The 25,198-nt window shown below is 48.4% G+C and overlaps 1 protein-coding gene across 1 annotated transcript in view; it reads right to left on the reverse strand.

Annotated features, from left to right (window-relative positions):
* Window positions 1-13,071, reverse strand: part of LOC134530081 (leishmanolysin-like peptidase) — a 37,512-nt gene extending 24,441 nt beyond the window's left edge. The window contains exons 1-4 of the mRNA XM_063364659.1: window positions 12,859-13,071; window positions 9,944-10,044; window positions 8,517-8,547; window positions 7,020-7,102 (exon numbers count right to left, since the gene is read on the reverse strand). Of these exons, the coding sequence (XP_063220729.1) occupies window positions 7,020-7,102; window positions 8,517-8,547; window positions 9,944-10,044; window positions 12,859-12,978 (335 nt within the window). The 5' untranslated portion in view covers window positions 12,979-13,071. The remainder of the gene's footprint in view (window positions 1-7,019; window positions 7,103-8,516; window positions 8,548-9,943; window positions 10,045-12,858) is intronic.
* Window positions 13,072-25,198: the final 12,127 nt, after the last annotated feature.

The raw sequence follows: 25,198 nt of genomic DNA on the forward strand, positions 1-25,198 counted from the left end.
TCGGCCCAGGCGGGTTTTGGACCGACTTGGCCCTGCAGCTGCGGGCGGGGGCGGCGCCGATGCCTGGTGGGCGGCGTCGCTCGCCGGCGACCTGGGGCGGGCCCCGAACGGATGAGGCGGGCCGTCCCCAGTGGTCCCTGATGGACAGGGCGGTGCTTCGTCGGGCCCTGCAGCTGCGGGCGGGGGCGGCGCCGATGCCTGGTGGGCGGCGTCGCTCGCCGGCGACCTGGGGCGGGCCCCGAACGGATGAGGCGGGCCGTCCCCAGTGGTCCCTGATGGACAGGGCGGTGCTTCGTCGGGCCCTGCAGCTGCGGGCGGGGGCGGCGCCGATGCCTGGTGGGCGGCGTCGCTCGCCGGCGACTTGGGGCGGGCCCCGAACGGATGAGGCGGGCCGTCCCCAGTGGTCCCTGATGGACAGGGCGGTGCTTCGTCGGGCCCTGCAGCTGCGGGCGGGGGCGGCGCCGATGCCTGGTGGGCGGCGTCGCTCGTCGGCGACCTGGGGCGGGCCCCGAACGGATGAGGCGGGCCGTCCCCAGTGGTCCCTGATGGACAGGGCGGTGCTTCGTCGGGCCCTGCAGCTGCGGGCGGGGGCGGCGCCGATGCCTGGTGGGCGGCGTCGCTCGCCGGCGACCTGGGGCGGGCCCCGAACGGATAAGGCGGGCCGTCCCCAGTGGTCCCTGATGGACAGGGCGGTGCTTCGTCGGGCCCTGCAGCTGCGGGCGGGGGCGGCGCCGATGCCTGGTGGGCGGCGTCGCTCGCCGGCGACCTGGGGCGGGCCCCGAACGGATGAGGCGGGCCGTCCCCAGTGGTCCCTGATGGACAGGGCGGTGCTTCGTCGGGCCCTGCAGCTGCGGGCGGGGGCGGCGCCGATGCCTGGTGGGCGGCGTCGCTCGCCGGCGACCTGGGGCGGGCCCCGAACGGATGAGGCGGGCCGTCCCCAGTGGTCCCTGATGGACAGGGCGGTGCTTCGTCGGGCCCTGCAGCTGCGGGCGGGGGCGGCGCCGATGCCTGGTGGGCGGCGTCGCTCGCCGGCGACCTGGAGCGGGCCCCGAACGGATGAGGCGAGCCAACACCACTAGTGCTAGGGGGATGAGACGGCGGCTGGACGACTGCTGCAGACGCGGGCGGGGGTGACGCCGACGCCGGATTAGCGGCGTCGCTTCTTGGAGGGAGGCGTTGCTCCCTGATGTCCTGGAACATGGTGCGCTTGGGTGGGGCGTCATCGCGACCTGGTGGCCGTGGTGGCGCAATCGTGTGCGGGGCTGGACGAAGGGTAGGGGGGCGGTGGCCAGCGATGTCACTGCTCCCTAGACGGAGTTTCCCGGAGGTACGGCCTCCCCCCCTCGCGCCTGCCAGATGGCCTCGCGTGTCGGACACACATTGTGCCAGTGGTTTTCCGCCGTGGGGCAGTAGCGACAGCGAGGCGGGCGACTGTCTTGGGCACCCTGTGGTCCGCCGCGGCGCTCCTCGCGGCGCGGTTGTTGCGCGGCCCGGCTGGGCGGGCTGGTTTGTGACGCTCCCCCCCTCCCCCGGGGCGGAGTGTAAGGCCGGTAGTTATCTCTCGGAGGCGGCTGTTCTACGTACGGAACGACTGCTTGCGCGTCCTCTGGTTGCACCGCCTCCTGAGTTTGCGGAGTTGGGCGCGGCGTCGCGATGTTTTTGGTACGTCGGTGCGCCATCAGATCGTATTCTATGTCCCTGGCTCGGGCGAGGAAGTTTTCTAGTCCGTGCGAAACTACCCCGCGCAAGAATGGGCGTAGTTCGGGAGACACCAACTCTACGATGAAAGGGAGCACGTCGTCGGCGCGGCCCCCGAGTGAAAGGCGGCGGTAAAGCCGGAGTTTGCCATAAACAAACGCCTCCACGCTCTCCCCACTCTCTTGCGCGCGGCTGAACAGTTCACTGCGGCATTTGTTCTGGGTGCGCGCGTCGTTGAACCGAGCCTCCAACCGGCGTGAGAAGTCTTCCCAGCCCACATCGTATCCCCCCGCCTGAGACCACCAAGTGCGCGCTTCCCCTCGCAGCTGTCCGCTGACCCGCTCCGTCCAGTCTTCGGGCGCTGTGTGGTGCCGGGTTAGTTTCTCTTCACAGGCACTTAGGAATAAACGCGGGTCGTCGTGGGCGTGGCCCGTGAATTCTGGGAGAGTGACAGGTCCGCTAGGGGGGCGGTGCACTAAGGCCAGGGAGCCACTCTGTCGCCTACGTGCGCGTCCTTCGCACTCGGCACATAGGTAAAGTCCGTCGCGGAAGTTTACAAACTCGAGTGCGTCAGCGCATGCGCGGTGCCTGATAGTCCCACACTGTTGACAATGTGCTACTTCGTCATGGCGGCCCGGACACCTGTTCGCGGCACACAGAGGGCCTGTCGGGGCTCGGAGATTGCTCTCTGCCCTTAAGTGCGGAAACTGACATGTGCAGCACTTATGAGGGTACTCACCAGCGCAGCTGTTGTTGGTGTATGGTTTTCCGCAGCGGTCGCAGGGCTCCTCCATGGCGATGGTTACGTCAGCTCCCGCGTACATGGCGTGGTTCGCGGCTGTCAGACCCGGACGACGGGTCGCGGCGTCGGTGGCGGGCGCGGACAGATCCGGGAGGGCGCTCCCTTCGCTATCGTCCGAGCGGTCTTGTCCGCACGTCCTCGCCCCGCGGATGTTTGCGCGGTCGCGGTCGGTGGTGACATGTGTTACCTCGGTGATCCTCGGGCGTTCTCGCGCGCGCTCGGCGGGTGGGTGGAGGGGTGGTGTCCTGGAGCCTGCGCGCTGCTGGGGTGGGGGGTGCTGTGACCTTATTTCTCCAGCGGGTCCCGTTTCCCGGCGCCTGTCTGTCTAGTGATGCGCGCCTGAAGTCCTCTGTCCCTACCCTGCGAGTTATGCCGTTTTCGCCTGCGTTTTTCACTGGTTTGCGCTGTACGTCTCTGGCAAGCTACATTTTTTTTTTCTGATTTGCCTAAAATTTGGTAGCCACACTAGCTGGGCGCCATTTGTCGCCCTACCGGTCCCTGCTACGATGTTGCCGCTGCTGAGGGCGCCAACTAGCCTAAGTTTAGACCCTGTGGGCCAGTTCACAGGTAGAGCGGAGATCCTCGGGGTCGTGACGTCGCCACGTGGCTGGCAGGGAGCTGGATCGGTAGAGGTGGTGGTCCGGTGAGGGTAGAGCTGCTCAGTTCCCGGCGGAACTGTTCACTTGCGGGCGTGACACACAACTTGCCTGGTCCAGGGGCCCTATTCTTGACGCTGCTGGAAGAATTCCGCTAGCGGAATTACTTGATTCCACCAGAGATTTGCTAAACCCTATTCTTGAACACTCGCTAGCGGAATTATGTATCGGAATTACGTCACAAACTACCGGAATTATTCCGCCACCTCGTGAGCTGGCGGAATCACAATTCCGGTAGAGATTTAAACGTTGTTTGTTATTTGAAACCATGATTTGTCCAAAATGGAGTCTCTGGTATGGTTCTGAATTTTTTTTAAATCGTTTGTATGTTTGGTTAGTTTAGGTTAGTTACATTTAAATCTCGTTTAATAATGTGTGTGTTTATATACTTATATTATAATACTTCATTTAAAACCAGAAATAACTTATTCGTCTCATTATGTTATGTGATTATTCAGATAAAAATACGCCATGTGATGCTTTCAACCTTCAAAATTCGTGTGTGCGTGGCGAGAAAACTTTTGTAACAATTTAACTAATATTTAATGTTTTAAGTATTACATTTTTGTTTGTGTGATTTTCAATGGCAGGTATTTAAATATTACGTTACGAAAGTTATATTTACCATCTTCCATTAAGTACTTAATATTGTACCTACTTAGCATAAAAAACATTGAAATTTTTCCTGTGTATAAATTTGTGGCTTATTTGACGTGTATTGTGATAAATACAATACCGGTAACGTAGTTTCCATATTACGTAATTCGTTTTTGACACCAAATATTGCAATCGTGTGTCATGTTTTGATGGAACAAAACTATAGTGGTAGTTAGTTTATGCACATGTATTCGTTAAAAGTACATCCATCCCGGAATAATTGAAAAGTACTCGAAATGAGTCCATTTATATATGAATTTCCCAGAGTGATAAGTGATTGTGAAAATAAAGGTTATCCTATTTACCCTTCCCTGTCTTGCAAACAGAGCCAACATTCCTACCACGCAAATAATATGATTGAAAACAACACACACCGATGAAAACCCACACAAGTATTATTAAATAAATGATGGAAGGAGATATAGTTGAAAGATTGTTGATAAATTCATAAGATTGTTTTCAAGAAGCCCCTACACCAAACAATTACAAACTTTGGTAAAAGTTCCGTTTTGCTTATCCAGGTGTATCTAGATATACCTTTGATTTTAATGGCATAATCCTGTACACCTGATCCTGTGTTCTATGATGCTTATCTTTCTTATCAGTTGGAATAACTTCAGATTTCGCGCTGTCGCGCGAAATGCGTCGGCGCTACGCGCCTGCCCACTGCTAAAAAAATAAGCATTATGTACCACAGGATCAGGTGTACAGGATCATGCCAACAGGATCACAGGTTAACTTGGATACGCAATACGGAACTTTTACCCATTTCTCCCCGCACCATGAGATAATTGCCAGATGATGTTCATAAAATGTTATAATTTTGTATTGACTTGCAGTTATAAAAATCTTAATGTACACATTGACAATTGTTTGCTGAATCAAGAAACACCGCATAAAATTTATTGTCACTTCAAATTTTACACTAACATAAAAAGTTGCGGCAAAATAAGCAGAAACAAACTAAGAAACGATTACTTTTAAGTGATAAGAATTTTAAATTCTATCAAGTAAGCAGAAACAATAAACTAAAAAACGAGTACTTTTAAGGGATAAGAATTGTAAATTTTAATAAAATTCTTGCCACAAACTATCTGCACGTTTCTTGGTAAATTCAGGATTAAATTTTCCTCTGGACAAAGAATCATTTTTTTCCATGAATGATAGCAAAATTTCCCGTTGTTCGGCCGTAACTTTACAGCTCATTTCAATTTGATATGTAGATCTTCAACCTACACCCTTACACCAACACGAGGATATTTGCAAAGAGTAAACAAAACAAAACATTCAGTATTCATTCCCTTGACGGGAAATTTACCTTTCCTCATTGTGATTGGCCTTCTACCAGTGACGTCAACAGTTAAAGCAACGTTGCCACACTTCCGTAAAGACTTTTCGTTGACCCGACAATGTTGATTCCGGTAGCTACTACAACAATTTCAAGAATTGGTTTTTTACTCTCTACCGGAATGAAACTCGCGGATTAATCCGGTAGCGGAATTATTCCGGTAGCGTCAAGAATCGGCCCCCAGGTCTGAAGCTCGCCTGCCTGCATTCCGCATCGCTGCGCGTCACCCGGAGCCCGCTTCCCGCAAAAACGTCCCAAGCGCAGCAGGACTCCTCACGCCGCGAACTACCCCCCCCCCACCCTAGTGAGGCGACGAGGGAACATAACGACCTGTGCGAGCGAAGGGAGCACTTGGAACGACGTCAAAACAATTAGCTTTAGCTTGAAGAGTTACGCAGTCAACACCTGCTTATAATTACCGCGCTGGTTAAATACAGTAGGTGTAAGATATTTGAAAGCTTGGGACCCGTCACGGCGTCACAACCTTATAGCTTCTGCTCGCGACAGGGGTAGGGGAAGGGAAGGAGAATCGGTGGGCTCGCTTACTCTTCCCCTCCAGTAAGACACCCAGGCTTTTAGATAACCTGCTTTCAGATAAGAAAAAAATGGTGGCTAAGGAGGGGGGGGGGTTATAACCCCTAAACCCCAGCCCCCACCCGCCTGGCTTCGCCCCATGTCATACTCTGACCCTTAACACACATTCCAAACTAATTACATTTTAACTACCAACATATCTTATTCCAATACATTTCATGCCCAAAATTATTAAATATTTGCTAACATTCATCATTCAATATTTCATCCTCAGTCATTCAACACAAAACAGAAAATAGGACAATTCCACAGTAAATTGGGAAACTATCCACAGTACTTTCATTGATCTCAATAAAGAAATTAATTTTTCTCTTGTACTTATTTTTACAAAGAATAGCTATCCTATTCTATGCCATAGTGTTTAATTATTTACATACTGAATAAGTGGATTATGTGTGTGGGCGTACTTCAGGGGTATGAAGTTAAACCAATCAGTATCCTTGTTATAAAACAGATATGACTACCTGCATCACAGGAAAAGAGGTTAGGTACTACACCACATGCAAAGGCACACACAAATTAAGACAATTAATTATATAAAATTAACTTCAAGTACCTACATTAAAAATAATACAATCTAAATGTACACTTTCAACACTCACAACAGGTAAAATTTTCTAATTTGCAAACTAACAAAATTTTCACACATCATAATTCACTCAAATGGCAGGCACAAATACGGCCATAAATAATATGGGGAAAAACCAACAAAACTAATAAACACTGTTTCATCCATGCTATTTATCACTGCATAATGTTGGGCGTGTATTTTCTATTCTATTTACACGCCACACAAAAATGTTTTGGTTGGTCAACCTATCAGTACCTGCAGAAAGTTTCCAACTCAACGTGAATCATCTACAGGTTCTGGACAGTAACCCAGAACATAAAAGTCAATGATAAGAGCATAAGACGCAACTATCAGGTAAACATGCAGGTGTGTTCACCTAACCAGCAGTTACCGACAGGAGACTAATATTGGCCATACTATAAACACAATAAATTCACCTATAGCTATCATTTAGTGTAAATAAGTAACCTAACTGCAGCACATAAACCTGAATAACAAATATTTGGACTGAAATATTATAACTCAATTAGCCTATATGTATGCAAATGGAATACTATGGAAGAAAAGTTACATTGAGCATTGATATTCCAAACAGTTTTACAATGGCTGACGCAACATCCAAAACACCCCGTCAGAGGAGCTAACTGCAGACACCGCGGAGGAAGCGTGCCGTGCAAGCAGTGAGTCGCGCACCTGTTGAGCCTGATGACGTTGTTGGTCTTGCGCACCATCAGCGCTCTCTCCCAGAAGTGCACGGCCACCGGCAGCACCGTGTTCTGCGCAGACATCACCAGCATGAGCACGGCAACATGCTCGCACACACACACACACACACACACACAGTACGCACAGGGTCGTCTTCCGCTACACAACTACACTAGACCTGCACAACACGCTCTTTCCGGCAGCTGTGTCTCGACACGGCACGGCACGGCCACCATCCCCGTGGCCACTTGAGATAGTCATCAAAGCATCAGGCATGTTACGCGTGACTTTACGGTGATGACTACTTCTGGAATCAGCCGTGCTGTTCCACAAAGGAAACAACCCCCCCCCCCCCCCCTTGCCGCCCCACACACACGAGTCAGTGCAAGTTAAGTCTTTACGATTTCCAAAATATAAATGTTAAGTCATGATGCCAGTTTCCTGCAAACCAATCCAATCAGAGTTCAGCAGATGAAACATTTGTGTGTGATGATGTGGTAGTCTGAAATAGTTAATTTTCTTTAAATAGATCATGAATCCTTATATGTTTGAGTTTGTATTGGCAATTAATGGTTCATAAAGATTAAGTTAAGAACATAATCTACGAATATTTGACTGATCTGAATAGCAGTCTTTTTAAATGTTACTTTGTGAAGAAGTTTAGCTATGGCAGTACATAATGTCTCTTCATTCTTGCTAACTTAGGCTGAATACCGGTGGTGTTGCAGTTCAATTTGTACGTTGTTACGGGCAGGAATTTCAACTGATATATTTCAATCAAATCAAATCGCATTTCCTCAAAACACAGTTTCATTAGGTATACAGTAAATATATTTAAAACACACTTACATGACCTGCAATTGTACACAAATTATAACTTTCCTGTTGAGGAACCAGTTAGCATCATTTGTAAAGATTTATTCACTAACTCGAAAATCTTGTAAGTAGGAATGTCGAAACAAGATTATGTATACAACATTAAGCTTAAAGTGAACTCCTTAACTTTTTTCTTCTCAAAATTTCTCAAACATGCATAAAAGCTTTACAGACTCTTACTTTCTCTGTAAGAAAACTATTCCACGACTATAAGAGCAGTGTTTAGTTTGACTGTTATACGCACAATAAGTTAAGAGTAAAATAATAAAGCAATTATGAATGTAAATCAAATACAAAAAGTTAAAACAAAAAAAAAGTGTCAAAAAATTAGTCTGGATCACAAATGCAAAAATATTTTAGTAAATTATGCTACAACTTGAGATATTAACATAATATAATCTTCAAAGGCAGAGCTTTCTAAATTTATCAACATCTGTATTATCACACCATCGTATCAGAATATCTCAAGAAGTCAAATTAAATATTTTTGAGCATTATTTTATTAATTACATGTGACCTCATTTATTAATGGTAGAGATTTTGTAACAATTATTTTACCTACAAGTGTCTACAAATTGTTTGAAGAGTATGTATATTCTATTTACTTACATTTATTAGTTCAAACTTTTCTCTACCAAGCCTGGAAAAAAAAAAATAAAAAAATTATACAACATCTGAATTGACTTCATGCATGACAATACAGAAATAAGACACTCTAGGTGGAATATATAACCATAAATAACTAAGCAAACAAGCAGTACGTACTTTGTGAAGAACATTTTTACCATTTTATTGCACACAGTTTTATTGCTTTGATGTCTCAAAAAACAATTATAATCTTATGAAATAACAGGCACCATTATAGTTAATGGGTTCGATTTTACTAACGATTCATGTGTTTAGATTAATAAAGAAATATTTTCTGCACCATATGACCATCAAAATAAAATTAATCCCTCCTGAAAATTCTTATATAACCATTAATGTACCAAAAATTGTTAAACATTTTTTTTGTTATTGTTAGTGAATTTATATTCACTTTGAAACCACAACACAACAGCCATTTTTAATTTTTTGTGCCACAATTCTATGCAATTAATTGTAACATTCCATCCTTATAAACATCATTTTTAGAACAAAACTGTACCACAGCCTGCTAGGACTCGCAACGCAACAGAGACTAATGGGAAACACTTGTATCGACGAATAAGCACTGCTTCATCGACTGTTGAGTTTCCAAGTAAAAGGTAATGCCTGTTTTGTGACTGCAAATTCTTGGACTAAACCTAGGTTCAACTTATTTTAGGAGAATAAAATTATAAACATATTTGGGCAGGAATTGGTTCATAAAGCAAACAAGTAGCCCCACTCTTTCCTCAGGACTGGCTGTGAATTGTTGGTAGTCCTGAAGTGCAAACACAAGCAGAGGTTGTTTCCAGAACTGCTTAATACATTCCACCCGCAAGTACTCTTTACAAGTCCTGTACTATTAACACAGGCAAATGGTAGTTCCACTTTGAATAAATCCAGTAGACGGCTGTATTATCGTTCCCTGTGGTTTTTGGTGTGCTGAATACAAAACTGGAGTTGTGCAAACAAATTTCCTGGTGCATTTTGAAATATTTGCAAAACACAGCAAAATTTTTGCATTTTTCAGGTTTTTTGCTTATTTCAAAAGAATGTGTGGTAGACAAACATTCACTCTTATTTTTTGTAAAGTAGACTAAATGTGCCACAATGTGAGCCCAACCACAGCTCTGTGGGTCTCATAGTTCCCGACATACAGCGCTTCAAAAAACTGATCATTTTTTTTCAACAAAAAAAAACAGCCACTTACTAGGGGAAATACTAATCAAACAAGGAAAATTGTTAAGGGTTAAGTTATAGCAAATGTATTTAGCTTTAATTCAAGCACAGAACGATGCCTGAAGACTCAATAGCTGTTTGCCGACCAAAGAGACACATGGTCGGTAGCTGAAAAGTGGCTACAGTGCAACCATGCCAGCCGCCACGCAAGCAGGATAGAGAGCACTCACCTGTAAACAGTATCGTCGTAGTGCAGCACAATCCTCAACGGCTGATTGATGCTGCGCTTGACCACGCTGTGAGCTGGTTCGATGTGGACGTCACGTATTACCTGAAATACACCCTACATCATGTCACACCCAAACAGTTTGTTCCTGCAGTGAACTAGCAATTGCAACACAAGTGAATGCACTCGATGCTCCCCGATTGAGTGATAATGCAGAGGCAGGAGGCAACACCAAGAGGAACTCGTGAGTGCAAACGTCACAATGAGGAACCGGTGGGTGCAGACACGTCATGGGTGCAGATGTCACAATGAGGAACCGGTGGGTGAAGATGTCACAATGAGGAACCGGTGGGTGAAGATGTCACAATGAGGAACCGGTGGGTGAAGATGTCACAATGAGGAACTGGTGGGTGCAGACATGTCATGGGTGCAGATGTCACAATGAGGACCAGTGGATGCAGACACATCACAATGAGGAACCAGTGGGTGCAGATGTCACAATGAGGAACCGGTTGGTGCAGACACATCATGGGTGCAGATGTCACAATGAGGAACCGGTGGGTGCAGACACATCACAATGAGGAACCAGTGGGTGCAGACACGTCGGAATGAGGAACCGGTGGGTACAGACGTCAGAATGAAGAACCGGTGGGTGCAGACACGTCGGAATGAGGAACCGGTGGGTGCAGATGTCACAATGAGGAACAGGTGAGTGCAGACACATCAGAATGCTGACACTACTTTATTAGAGTCCAACTTTAGCTTTAAGGAGTGTATTATGTATCACATACCTCAGAGAACATAAGCATAATTCTAAATGTGAGACCCACTTCTGAAAGAAAAACATTACTAACATCCTGAAAAACCTTTTTTTTTACTTCCCAACTTCACAATGTTTTTTTAATCATTCTCAAAATCGGTATTGATATATTTCAACCACTTTAACAGTAATTTTAACCATTTTAATGAGTGTTACGTCAGGTAAACAAATTAAAAATCTGTGATAACGTTAAAATGGTCGGTTGGGTTAGATAAGAAACTTTTAAAATACTTTAAATTATGTGGACAGTTGTTTAAGTTAATACATCAATAAATAAGGGATGCTTACATGGAACAGCTGATGGGGGAAGGGGGGACGGTAAATGGGACGGAGCTCTACAGATACATAAGAAGAGTGAAGGGTGAGGAGGGAATAGGGGTTCTCAGAGGAGGAGGGGGGCAGGAATATACAGAGGACAGGGAAAAGGCAGACTTACTGCAGGAGCAATATCTGGCAGTATTTACAAAGGGGGAGGCATGGGAGGGTAAAGAGGACGACAGTTTAATGGGCAGGAAGGCCTTTGAGCTGCGACTGACAGATGTAATTAAGGTGATCAGGAGGTTGAAAGGGAGAAAGGCAGCTGGGCCAGATGGTATAGGGAATAGTCATTTGAAGTTGGGTGATAGGGAGATTGGGAAGTACCTGTTGGAGGTTTTCAAGCAGTCTCTGGAGGAGGGGAAACTACCAATGGAATGGAAGGAGGCAGTGGTAGTTCCCATCTACAAGGGGGGAAATGATAAGGCGGAGCCAGGAAGTTACAGGCCGGTCAGTTTGACGTCCTGTGTAGGAAAAGTGATGGAGAGGTTGGTAGGAAGGTACGTAAAGGGGGAAATGGAAGATCTGGGGTGGGTGGATAACAGGCAGCATGGATTCAGGATGGGGTTTTCATGCGAGACCCAGATGGCTGGGCTGTTGGAAGACCTGGTGGAAGCGGTGGACGGGGGGAAGCAGATAGATGCAATCTTTATAGATTTTGAAAAGGCGTTTGATAAGGTCCCCCATAGGAGGTTAATGGAAAAGGTTGAGTTGCTGGGACCCTGCAGGGAGCTGGGAGGAGGACAAAGGAGAAGGCATACTCCACATTGGTCAGGCCAATGTTGGAGTATGCGGTGGCGGTCTGGGACCCCTACCTGGTGACTGAGGTGAAGGAGCTGGAAGGGGTACAGCGCAGAGCGGCTAGGTGGGTGATGGGAATGTGGAGAAGGAGGGAGGGGCAGGATGGGAAACTGCATAGCCCAACGGAAATGATTAAGGAGTTGGGGTGGGAAACGTTACAGAGGAGAAGAAGAGTGGAAAGGTTGGTCAGGATGTTCAAGGTGCTGAAGGGGGAAGGGGGATGGGGGCAATTGGGAAGCAAAGTACATAGAGGGGAGTACAGAGGACGAAGAGACCACAGATGTAAGCTCCAGAGGGTGTGGAGGCGGACAGAGAGAGGGCGGAACACCTTCCTGGTGAGGACGGGGAGGGAGTGGAATGGGCTGGGGGAGGAAATGGTGGAGGTCAGGGATGGGAGGGAGCTGAGGATAAAGCTGATGGAGGGGGGGGGAGAGGGGAGTGAGTGGGAGTTCTTGCCACCGGGTGAAAGCCCAATTGCAGGACATATTAGTATGAAAACTTCCACCTCAAAGAGTGTGAAGAGTTGGTTACGTAAGCCACATTAAAAAATTCTAAAATTATTTCAACAGTTGGTTAAAAAAATGCCAATTTAAAATTCAGCTAATGTAACAAAACCAATTAACCTTATTAATCTATAGTACTTAATAAAATTAACCTAACTAAACCAACCATTTTCACAATATCAAAGTACTTGTAATAGCTAACATAAACGTAAAACTGTAAACTATGTATTACAACGGCGTCTTAAAAAACAAAAACATTTAAGGTAATAAAAAACCACAATTAAGAATTTTAATTTTTTCTTCATAAAGTGGCTTTTCATCATAACTGCAACCTTAGGTGTCAAACAAATGTGTATATTTTTTAAAATTCAGAGGGAAATTTCGATTTCAAATCAAAGACGGAAGAATAGTACTCAATTTGGATAAAACTCTTAAGTATTAGAATTGACTTTGAGAACTTTATGACTAAAAATTACATACGTCTTCTTCTTTCGGATGAACATGATTGCAGGGTGCATGGCCCATAAATCCCTTCGTTGGTAAAATAAAATACGTGGCTAAACCAAAAAATAATATTTCTAAGTTACGCCTATTTGCCATGTTTTATACACCATATTAGTTAAATCCGTGTGTAGTTAATTTTGTCAACAATCAACGGGTAGCCTAATACCATGGACAAATAGATAGATACTCTCTTTTCTATGGATCTGACAAATTACCTTCGTTCTCCGTCAGCGTAATGAATATGGAGGCAGCATGGAAACTAACAGCGCTAGGAGCAGTTGAACCCATTGTTAAAATTGTGTTACATGAGAGTTTTGTATAAAATATTATATACTTCCTAATTCCGTCCCAATCTTTCTAATTTTTTCCCCAGAATATTATTTTCTATTAGTTTTGTGCGCACCCTTTTGCTATTTTGTATAGGTATAGACACTATCTATGCAAACTTTTGTACGAATGGCCACACCTTGTGTTAGACGTATATTATTTTAGTCTTACTTTCTCTGTGTAAAATAATACTGCTTGGGTACCACTCAGTTGGCATGTGTTCGAAGTACTTAAGCCACAGTTAGATATTAACTTGAAAACATAGACATAAATATACACGTGGATAGATGAGAGAATAAATAACATCTAAACAACGCACACATAAAATTTCTAAGTAAAATTTGACGCCGCCGTCAGTGCTCCCTCTGAGAGCACAGGCCGTTATGTGTCCTCAACACCTGATCAGTGCCGCGCCTCGAACGCGCCCGCGCGCGCAACATAGTGCAGTGCCCCGAACGACGTGACGTCAGTCACGGCCCCCTACGAGTGCAAAGCGCCCGGCCGGGTGTGGCACTGCGCAAGGGTATTATTTATTCATGCATTTGATAAGATAAACAGAAACTAATAAATCTAAAACCATCAATAATTTGACGCCGACCGCCAATGCTCCTCTATGTCGCATAGACCGCTATGCCTCATCAACGTCTCGCAAAAGCGTGTGCACCGAACGCGCCCGTGCGCGCAGCAAAGTGCAGTTCGTGCGACGAGGCGAACGCCATACAACGAATGCTACACCGGCGCAAGGATCCGGCCGGGTGTGGCATATCCTTCCGCCGCACTACAACAAATTGTTATAATTATGTTTTTCCACAGGATTTTATTAAACATTATTTTTTATTAATTAATAATTAAGTCTTTGCAAAATCATGTTTCAATGTGCGATTTGTCCCGAACCTGGCCGGTTCAGTTTCCCGCGAAATTCACACGTTTCCGCGGGAGGGCTGGCGGGGGAGGGGGGTCGCGCGCGGCGACACCGCTAGTGTCCTTCCGGGAGCTCGAGAGGCCGGCAGCCTGCGCGCAACGCGGAACCTTCAACCTTTGCATTCACCGACATGTAGTTTTTTCCATAGTGTAATTTCTTTTCAACCTTTTGTACAGTTCCGCGGTCGGCCTAAATTTACCATGAGGTACTTAACTTAATTCAATCAGTGCTCCGAGATGAGTGTTTTACGTCATACGTAAGTACTGTGGGGAGAGTATGTGTTTTTACGTCGGCGCTTCACGCCCAACCTAGCCTACAGGCTACTTAGTTTTGGCCCGCACGGGGCAGCCAGCAGGCGACACGTGCCATCCAACTTTATAACGATTCAGTCCCTGGGACACACCTAGTCACCACGTAGAGTCGCCGGAGACACGGGCCTACGTGTTGCTAGCCCAGTTTATCCAGAGCTAGGTATTAGTGTAGTGTATTGTGCTTCAAAATATCGTGTGCCATGTCAGTGTCTTTTGTAACTTTCGCGTCACGTATACGAGTCTGCCCCTCACGCGCATAAGAATCGTGAGCCGCCACTGAGGAAGTGAGCTGCGCGTGTGACGAGTCGCGTCGGGCAAACCGTTACGGCCAGAACGGGCAGCACCATGTATTGGGCTGTGCTGTATTAAATTCACGAACTATCTGAAGAAGTTTTGTGTTATTATTCAGGCGTCCCGAGTGGCCTCAACAGCTCGGGGGGCCCTACTGCGTTGACCCCTACCTCTAGCCACAAGGCCGAACCTTCCCTGAGATCACGAACTGAACAAAATCACGTCTAAATACTCAGAGGTAGCGGGGACGGCGTCAAATTAATGTTAATTTAATGATCACTTTATAAAGGGTTATCATTCACAAAACTGGCCGAAGTCATCTTCCCGCGCTCCGCAGTTTTCCCGCGGAAATTCCCCCCTCCCTGGCCCCGGCGGCCAGGGAGGTTAGTCAGTCGCCATCCAGCACTCGCCAGGGCCGGCAGCCCACGCACGGGGAGCTCTCAACTTTCGCGCCAACATCACAGTAACTACAATAGGTAATTATAGCCAAATCATTTTAATTCAGCTCCCCGGTCGGCCCAAATCGACCGTTCGAGACCCCGCGCGGTCCTTCAATAAAGTGTGCAGTCCGACACAGGACTTTTAGTGTAATACGTAAGACATTAGGTGACCCCTCGTGGCACCTGCGCCTCACGCTGTAAAGTCCCACATCGGGACGTAGTTCATCGCCCACGCGGGGCGGCACTGTGCCAAACGCGTACCTAAACGTAAGGACGAGTCATTAACTGGGACGTGCCACGGTCCTACGTGTGATATCTGGCCAGATTCCACTACGCCCGTACCCAGCGTAACGTGGCCGCAGCCACCACGCGGAGTAGCCGCCTTTGTATACCCATCTGTGCGGGACTAACCACAGTGATTATAGTGTAGTGTGTTATCTTAAGTAATTTTGCGGGACCTATCGCCCACGCATTTCACATTGCGTCCACGTACTTTCACATAGGCCGGAACAGGTTCATCGTGCGCGGAGCTTAGGTCGACGATTAAGCGGCCAGTTACGTGAGCGTGTAACGTGTAGATTGTGCGACGGAATAAAACAGCTAGAAGTACGTGTGTGTTTTATTAATAAGGCGTCCTGGGAAGCCATAACAGCCCGGGGAGTCCTTTGTCGACGTGTCCCTGCCTGCAGCCACGAGGCCAGGAACCCCACCCTTGAGACCCAAAATTAATCAAACAATTTAAATTCACGTAAAATTCAGATCAGGCAACGGGGACGGCGTCAAATTTTTACTTTTTTATTTACATGGGCGTCGTAACCAGGGGGGACGGGGGGGACACATCGCAACCGGGAGGGACACGTCCTCCCCAATAATAAGTCTTCAATTTCGTTCCCTCCAATAATATATTTAGTTTCGTAGTTATATTAAAAATATGATTTCTATGATATAACCTATATGAATATTTAGGAAAGAAAAATGCCTAAAAACCACCTTTTTGCACCTTCAAACCCCAAACTTTCCCGGGGGAGGACCCCCGGGCCCACCGCCTTTTTCCAGGGGATAGATATTCCTCAACACTATATCAATTGAAGTCCCCCCCCAAAAATATATCCTTGCGACGCCCATGTTTATTTAAAACAAAAACGTCTCAAATTTAACTCTTACTATTATTGTTTACTTATTATTCTCAAACTCCCTAACTGTTGACATCGTACGGCCGAAGGCCACCCCAAAGCCCGACCTGCACCCGCCAGTACTCGGCTCCGCTAACGGAAAGCACCCCTAGCCATGGCCCGCCTGAGTCAAGTGAGCGGACCGCAGCCCAAGGTAGAGAATAGCGAACCATTTTAATTACACATGCAACGCACTCCCCGTGCCTACAAAATTCCCCACACAATAATAAATTAATCAGAAACAAACAAAAGCCCCTAACTAATAGAGTGCGACGTAGGAGTGCCCGGGTTACTCACGTGTAGCTTTCTACTAAAACAGCTGTGAGTGCAACCCTTGCGGCCTTCAGCCTAAATTCAGTAGTGAAATGTGTGACGTAACTCAAACCGCCCCAAATTAGCATTATCATTCGCCACTGGAGTAGTTATCAAGAAACAGACCGTCTTCAGCTTGACTCTAATATTCAAACTTATTTTAGACAAACTTATTAAATGTCAATATGCCGTCGTCCGGGGTCTCGGGCTCGAGTCCCGGTGCGGCTCCTAGCAGGAATGGCTGTTGTCGATGTAGTGTTTCCGGGTGGGCGCCAGACTAGCTCTGTTTCTAGTCGGTAGGTGGGTCGTGGGGTCGGTTGCCCTGCGTGGCCCACTAGGACCGTCGGCGGTGTTGCGTGGGATATGAGGAATTCCCTACTTGGTGGTGATTGGGAGTCGTATGGTTAATTGATTAGGCGCTGAAGTAGTGCAACAAATGACGTGCGTCGTTTATTCATGCGACTGTGGGTTTGGTGTAATACCGTTGATTACACACCACGTCGTACAGAGGGTGACGTCACACAATACAGAAGTTACACAATTACACAAAGTTAGTCTGAAAGTTATGTAAGAATACGTGGCACAAGTTTCCAAAAAATGATTCGTTATGGTTCGTTGCACAAATTTACCGAATGTTACGTGGTGGCGCGTCGCACAAGTTTACTAAAGACGTTCCAGATTCAAGGCTTCGCACAAAGTTCCTAAATATTACGTATTAGCGTGGCACTAGGCGGTTCTGAGCCTGGTTACTCAAAAGAGGGGTGAGGGCGATTGGAGGTGGCCAATCCCGTATATCAATGTCTTAAGGCGGTGTTTGCGTCCACTGTAGTGGAGCGCGGACCGCAGCTAAATACGTCCAAGTTCCCTTATGGGGTGGTGTCAGCGCCGGAGCGACTGGTTTTAGTTCAAGTTCTGTGGTTCGGGAGGCGGCCCGTTCCGTATGCTGAAACTACCCCGCAGACCAAGTTTGGTGCAGGGAGTTTTAAAAGTTATGCGGCCGGATTAAGTCCTGGACCGAAAATTGGACCGGGTACGCACGGAGAGATTAGTAAAAGAGGTTTCGAGGAAGTGACTATAATTACCTGAAGTGAGTTCAATGCAGACAATGGATGATGTCTCTCCGTTGGACGTGCGTCCGCCCCGGTCCACGAGTCGCGCTGTACTGTCGTCATGTCATGGCGTCCGGCCGAGGCTCGGTGCCCCCTTTCGCCAGGGTTGACCTCATTATGTTATTTTCTAATGTAACATGTTAATAATAATAGATTTTAAGGGCGCTAAATTCCTACATTAATTATTAAGGCAAAATTAACATCACTCGTCCCTTCTACCATTTAGAGTTAGTATGTTTACGAATTATGTCCTTTAAATTATACGTCACACCAAAGACTGTTCGTCTCTTGCCGGACTGCTCTGGTAGGGTTAATATCGAAACACAAGGGGTTATTAATTATGTCACATGGGTTAATTAACTAATCTAGGCAGAAGGCCGCCAGGGGGACACTCACACACTTATCGACGTATTTACACACGTGAGTGCCCGGGCACTCCTACATTGCACTTTCGTTAATTAACTTTTAATTTATACGCAATACTGTTTAATATTCTGTGTTTGTTTTTGCAATGTGGTCGGCTGTAATGTCGGTCTGTTTATTCGGGGGCCGGGTTCTACCTTGGTTGCTGGTGGCTCGCCTGACTCGGGTGGGCCATGGCTAGGGGCACGTTCCGTTAGTGGGGTTGAATACTGGCGGTTGCAGGTCGGGCTTTAGGGTGGCCTTCGGTCGGACGACGTCAAATTCTAAAACATATTGACGTCGTACCGACCATGGCCTTTAAGCCCGTGCTCCGCACCTCCAGTTACTAATTACCCGACATGTAATAAGTGCGTCGTAGCCACTCCGGGCGAGTACACCACGCACGGTGCAGACAACAAACCTCATTAACAGTCACCGCGGCCACTGGCCTTAATTAAAATGCTTGTGATTATGATCAAGTCAGAATAGGAGAAATCCCTCTAAAACAATTCACAGTGGGACAATATGTTAGTAAATTTACAGTCGCCAACTTGATGTCACAATTTAAATAATTAAATACATTAAAACCATTGTTAAGCCTTAAGCACCCAATTACCAGGTGCTACATTATAATTGGGCACCTGGAACATGTTTTAACTGGTAATAGAGTAAATTCAATTAATATAAGTTTGACGCCAGCCGATAGTGCGCCTCTTAGTCGCACAGGCCGCGATGCCTCTCCGACGCCTCTCAAAGCCGTGTGCCACGAACACGCCCGCGCGTGCAACATGGTGCAACGAGTGTGAGTGCACCGAACGACCCGCAGCTAGCACCACTACCGGCCACCTAGGCAGAAGCACTCCGCCGGGTGTGGCAATGTGCTTCCGCCGGACTATAGCATCAAGGGCACATGTTTTCTCTCACAGACATAAACTATGTAATGTATATTTCATCAAATGTTTTTATTTGTTAATTCCATTGTTCAACGTGCGAATAGGTCCTAAACTTGGCCGCGTCTGTTTCCCGCGCGCTGCGCTTCTGGCGCGCAATTGGCAGGCCTGCTATAGCGCTGTGCTACACGAGTGAGTGAGTACCCACCAGGAGCTCGAAGAGGCTGGTCGTCTTCGCGCAACGTTGAGAGGCCACCTTCGCGCCAATTCCGCAACCGCATCTAGACCGTGAGTTACAACACCACTGGCCGTGCATCACCGCGCAGGTCTTAGCAGCAACGTCCGCCACGTACTGTTCGCTCAAAACTCCCCCCTCTCCATAGTAAGCGGGGTCATCGCCGAACAGCCGTACACGCGCAGAGCTCTCTAACCCCGAACAGTCGCGGCCAGGGGATGGATAGCACCATGTAGAAGTTGGTGTGTAATAAAAACCACACTTCACGTAGCGGAGTGCATAATTTGTAGTATAAGGCGTCTTGGGTGGCCTAAACAGCCCAAGGATCACCTCTACGGACACGTCCCTGCCTCCCGCCACTTGGCCGAACCCAAACCCCGTGACCCATCCCGCAAAACTTGATAGCTTTGACGGGGAGGCAGCCGGAACGGTGTCAAGTTTTTTGATGCCGACTCACAAAGAAGAGAAAGTTTCTCTTCCTTGCGAGGCGGTCATGTTCGGCAGTCTCGAACCACTCCGCGCCGGAAACAGACGTGTGTCCGTGGGCAGCATCCAAGTTTTCTTTCTTTGATTATTTTATTCTATACTAAATCTTTAAATTTAAAACCTCTTATTAATTCATAGCTGCCCACGTCGACTCGGCGCGTATTTTACGGAACCGGGCCTATCCCGACCGTCTTCATCGTGATACCGCGCTGCAGATCGTATCACTCACGTAAGTGTTTCACCGAACTTAGGAGCCCGCTCATCGACCCCCCAACCCCTTCACCCGTTAACTTTCGGCGCTGGCCGTCTCCAGCGAGCATCGACCCACGTCCCGCGAGACTGTCGCGGTAACCATTGTCACGTAGTGTTGTGATTAGTGTTGGTGAGAATTTTTGTAGCGGGACTGAACCGCGGAGCGGACTTCTAGAGTGTACCGTGTACCCACATGGACCCCCGGTGAAACTCCCAAATTAAATCTATTCTCGCCAACTCGTATATCATTTTCTGTAATTCCCCGTCCTCCACACAGCCGAGCGGCCTTCACAGTCAAGGTAGAACCATTCAGGTTACATTCAAGCCGTGTACCTGGCGGGGCACGCGGGGCAGAGTACCCACGACCCCACACCAATGGCCTAGCAGCCCACTAGCCTGGCGCCCCTCCGGACAACAAGAGCATCGCGACGCCCGTAGCGCCCGTCAGGTACCCCCCGGACCTTTCACAGAGGTCGGGTGACGGCAAATGGCGCCCTTGCATTGGGCATAACTACAGCCGAACATCACAAAAACCCAGCAAGATCAGACAAAGGGGACAGAAGACGGCCATTTTGGACGCGCGCAGTGGAATTTGGTGCACAGAAGAGCAGCGACAAAGGGACCACCCGGAAGAGCGTGTCACCGCCCGCGTCGACCCTCGCCAACTTTCACTTTCACCCCCACCCCTCCCCTTTGGGCCTTCAGCGAACATCCTCGCCCGCCCCCGCTCCCCCGCTCATCTGCCGTCACATCCTCGCGCTCTCCGCTTTGTGCGGCTGTCCAGGTGCTCTCGGCCGCCGCTACACACGGCTATCCGCACCCCCCCTTCGCAGTGGCGAGTCTCGGCTCTCCCTTTTGTGCGGCTGTCCGGGCGCCTCTCGGCCAGCGGCCCGAATCAGCGCGCGCGCCAACCCCCCTCACCAATCTTCATTCACCGGGAGTCTGTTTGTAAACAGAGTCACGTGCGCGCACGAAGCGACTGTCAACACCGACGCGCCGCGCGACGCAATGGCAGACAGACTCAAGATGAACACCCCTGTCGAGTCTGCTACTGGCTACAGGGCAGGGACCTGGTAACGGGGAAAGCGAACCCTCTACAGACATGTAAATGTGCACCGGATTACAACTTGCCGGCAATCAAGGTCGAAGCGCTCATAGAACTGTGGCACAACAGCACGGAGACAGAATTACAGGCGCGAACACCACTGGTGGACCACACACCCCTACCGAGCCGTACCACCCCGGCCATCACCGCCCCCCCAACCACCCACGCCAGCGACTGGAGCTCGCACCCTGGCCACGCGACGCACGCGCTGGACATCACCGAGGCCAAGTGCATGTGGCCCCAACCTGGAAGACCTGGCACGAGCCCTGCCGCCCCGCAGAGCGACTCTGCCAGAGTTCGCCGGAGCCCCGCACGAGGACCCAGGGGAATTCCTGACGCAGTGCGAGGCGCGCCTGACCGGGTGCATGACGCACCAATCGGAGTGGGCAGAGCGGGTCAGTGAGCAGCTGCGAGGGACCGCTCGGAGCTGGTGGGGCATGTGGGGCCGGTTTGCCATGCCATTGGGCGAGTTTACGGACACGTTCCGACACCGGTTCGACACAGGATCGCCCCTCGTCGAGTGTTCCGCCTCATTCTATGGGGCTCGGCAGAAGGACAGCGAGGCAGTGGAGGCGTTCATCGCCACTAAACTCCAATTGTTTCGCCGCATCTCGCCCGGCACCCCCCTGTCCGGGGCACTGCCCATCATCACGGGCTTAGTGAGGGACGAGCTGCAGCCCTTCCTGCGTCGCTGCCACACCGGCGGTGTAGCGGAGTACGTGCAGGAAGCACGCGATACGGAACGCAACTTCCAGAGAGCCTGCAAGCGCGGCCCGACCACGAGCACTCGAGGGGGTGACAGCCCACTAGAAGCCCGGCAGAACACCGCACTACGGGACTCACCCTCACACCAACACCGAGGACTACGAGCCATCGAGGCGCCGCCAACTTGGCGAGCGGAGCGATGCGGGACGCCGGAGCACGTGAGCAAGTCCCCCTGTGTCGCTTGGGATGCCCTTGTGGCGAACGTCACTGGCACAGCGAGTGCCCGCGGGGATTCCGGGCGGCGCGACCCGCCACACCGCCGCGCCAGGAGACGCACGTGGTACCACCTCCGCCACAGCGCACCAGCCCGGCCCAGTCGGGAAACGACCCCCGGGGGGACCGGGATTAGAGCCCCCTCCCCCCGCACAGACCATCAACCCCGCACCTGGCGGGGTGCGCGCCCTCCCGACCTTGGGACAGCTGGGCCGCCCGCGGGACAACCTGTTCCGCATCCCCGTCGAGTCGCTCACCCTGTTGAGTTTTACGAGTCTTACGAGTTACGTCACCAGTCGAACGTCCTAGAACGCGTAAGCGCAGTTACGAACCGCGCACATGTTGCGCATCTTTGCGGAGCAACCTTAATCGGGGACATTGTTACGTGGGAAAATTTCCAGCTTGTGCCTGGACGTGTTAACGGACGGGACGGTCTTCCGGGAGTCTGGGTCGTCGCGGGAAGGGCGCTCGTTCCGCGACGGGTCCGTCAGGCTGCGGCAGGCTCTCAAAACGACAATAAAAGGGGCTCGTGGAACTGTTAACATCGAGTTATCCTTGGACCTGCATACCACTCTTCCTCCTCACCACACCATCCCTCCAGGTCCCGTATTCCCCGGTCCCGGCCACGTTGGCCTGGACCCACACCTCTCCGAGAGCAGTACGGGCTTAACAGGACAAATACGTAAACGGGGAATCAGGGACCTAAAGCCGAGGGACGTCATTATGTAGTTAAAAATAATTACCGTTTTTAAATAAATTAAATATCTGACATAGAGTACACATTAAATAAAACATAAATAATAACTTAATCTGTCAAAACATTAAATGTTGCAGTACAGTTTGGGTGCTTGATATATGACCAATTTGTACTAGTGCACTTTTTTTCTTTCAAATTTGTTAGTAAGGTCTAAGCAGTGTTTCAGGAATAGGTTTTACAAATCTGACTAGTCAGGGGTGTGGCACAGAGGCCAAGCACATGGCTTGAAATCTGCCGGCTCCGCTTCGATACCCATTAGAAGTCTTTTTTTTTACATTTTCATTATTTTATTTCTCACAATGTTAAACTGTTATTCACAGATTTTTAATAAGTCTAAACAGTTAAATTACAATATTGTGTGAAGTTTTGAACAAAATCACAAACCACGCACTACAGTATGATATAATTCAAAATTGTATCATTTAAAACAATTCCTGTTTAAATATATTAATTGCCATCACTCACTGTCCTGTGCCAAAACCTTGTGGTGAACTCAGTGTGGTGGGTGCGAATTTCCGTGAAGAACACCAGCCCAGACTCTAGAGCTAAACACGAGAGAGGGTGTGTCACCGGGCTCGTGTGGTGTACTGAGTTCCAGGCTGCGATAGTTCGGGCTCTATTAACACTATTATTGTGCCACTCCCCTGCACAGCTTTAGACACTGAATGCCTAACTAGTGTGTACAGCTGAAAACACTACAAATAATTCAAACTGTTTGGTCAGTGAACTTTTAATCATGTACATTTTCCGAAACCTTACACAGTCATGTTGGCACATCACACAGGGCCGGCGCGTCCATATAGGTGAACTAGGCAACCGCCTAGGGCGCCAAGTAGCTGGGGGCGGCGCAGCACGACACATAACAGCTGATGTAATATGTTTAACAATTATTGGAACTAGATGAAAATGGATTTTTGTAACAGTTTGGAATGTTTATATTGATATAAGTAATTATTTAAAGTCCACGGAGACCTGTTTATGATTTGAAAAAAGTAAAAAAAAATACAAGCCTGCTTACATTTGATTATTAACAAAATCTTAGGCTTACGTGATGTATTTTGAGGCAAATTTTTTTTTGGGGTGTCCGGCCCTCTGGGGGAGGGGGGGGACATTAGGATTTTTCGCCTAGGGTGCCAATTTACCTTGCACCGGCCCTGACATCACACACTATAGAACAATGTACTGTAAGCACTTGTGACCTGATTCTGCGGCAGTCTCTTTAACCACGCGTCCCGCGGTCAGTGCTAAGATACCATTATTAACTGGTCAGTCCCGTGGAGTGAGTTCTACACACCAATAGCTGTTATAGAAGGATAGTGCAGTCGGTAGGCGTATGCGCGACACAATTACCCGCAGATCTCTGATGGAAGTCGGCCAAGTTTGATCTCTTACTGTGAAATGGTGAGCGCAGACCAAGGCTCTTACTTAATTACTCACGGAACAGAACAACTCGATCAAAGTGACAACATACACGTGCGGTCCAGACTGCGGCTGAATGCAGACTGCAGGAGAGGGGGAAGGGGTGCGAGAGGGGTAGGAGCATCCTCTCGCGCCAATTCCATGCAGACAAGACTTAACTATTCTTACCTAGACTTACTGAGTAGTCGTGACATATTATTAAGTGTTTTTTTGTATGTGCAATTTAGACCAATTATTTTGAGCTAGTTGGGAGGTCTGGGTTGTAACGTAACATATGGCGCACCAATGTGTTGCGGTTCGTATTTCTACACGCCCTGAGCACTGAAAACTGCTGAATTGTCATATAACGAGAACGAGGTAAATAACTGTGAGTAGTGTCAAGAAACTAAGAGCATCAACGAGATTTCTACGCATCAGAGAACAGCATTGGAGTTCAATGAGATCAAGTTGAATCCAGTGAGTCAAGTTTCCCGGTACGTGAACATCGCATCGCTGGTTTTGCAGGATTTTCGATTTCACCACGTCGCGGGTCAACATGGAAAGACACGTAAGATACGTCATCAACAAAGTATGTCGTTGGTGGTAAACATCACCCGTATCATGCATCAGCGCTGTCACCAAGAAATTACAAGTTGAATGCAGTTGTGTTTGCCAACAGCAGAAAATAAGGTTGGTGTTCTTCAGGTTGAAGAATCTGGTGTTCTGGTAATTGATAACTGGTTGAAAAAGTAAGTTTATACAAATTTTTTTTTTGTGTGTGTGGACAGTAGGAAAGTAAAAATGGCAAACATTAATGTTAGAAGCATGAACATCCAGCAACTGGTAGTAGTGTTGGAAGTAGGGAGGGATCAGACCCGATAATGCAGTTGTCAATACAATAAGAAATCACACAAACTAAAACCAAAATA

This window comes from Bacillus rossius, chromosome 3 (assembly GCF_032445375.1).
Source record: "Bacillus rossius redtenbacheri isolate Brsri chromosome 3, Brsri_v3, whole genome shotgun sequence".
Classification (NCBI taxonomy): Eukaryota; Metazoa; Arthropoda; class Insecta; order Phasmatodea; family Bacillidae; genus Bacillus; species Bacillus rossius.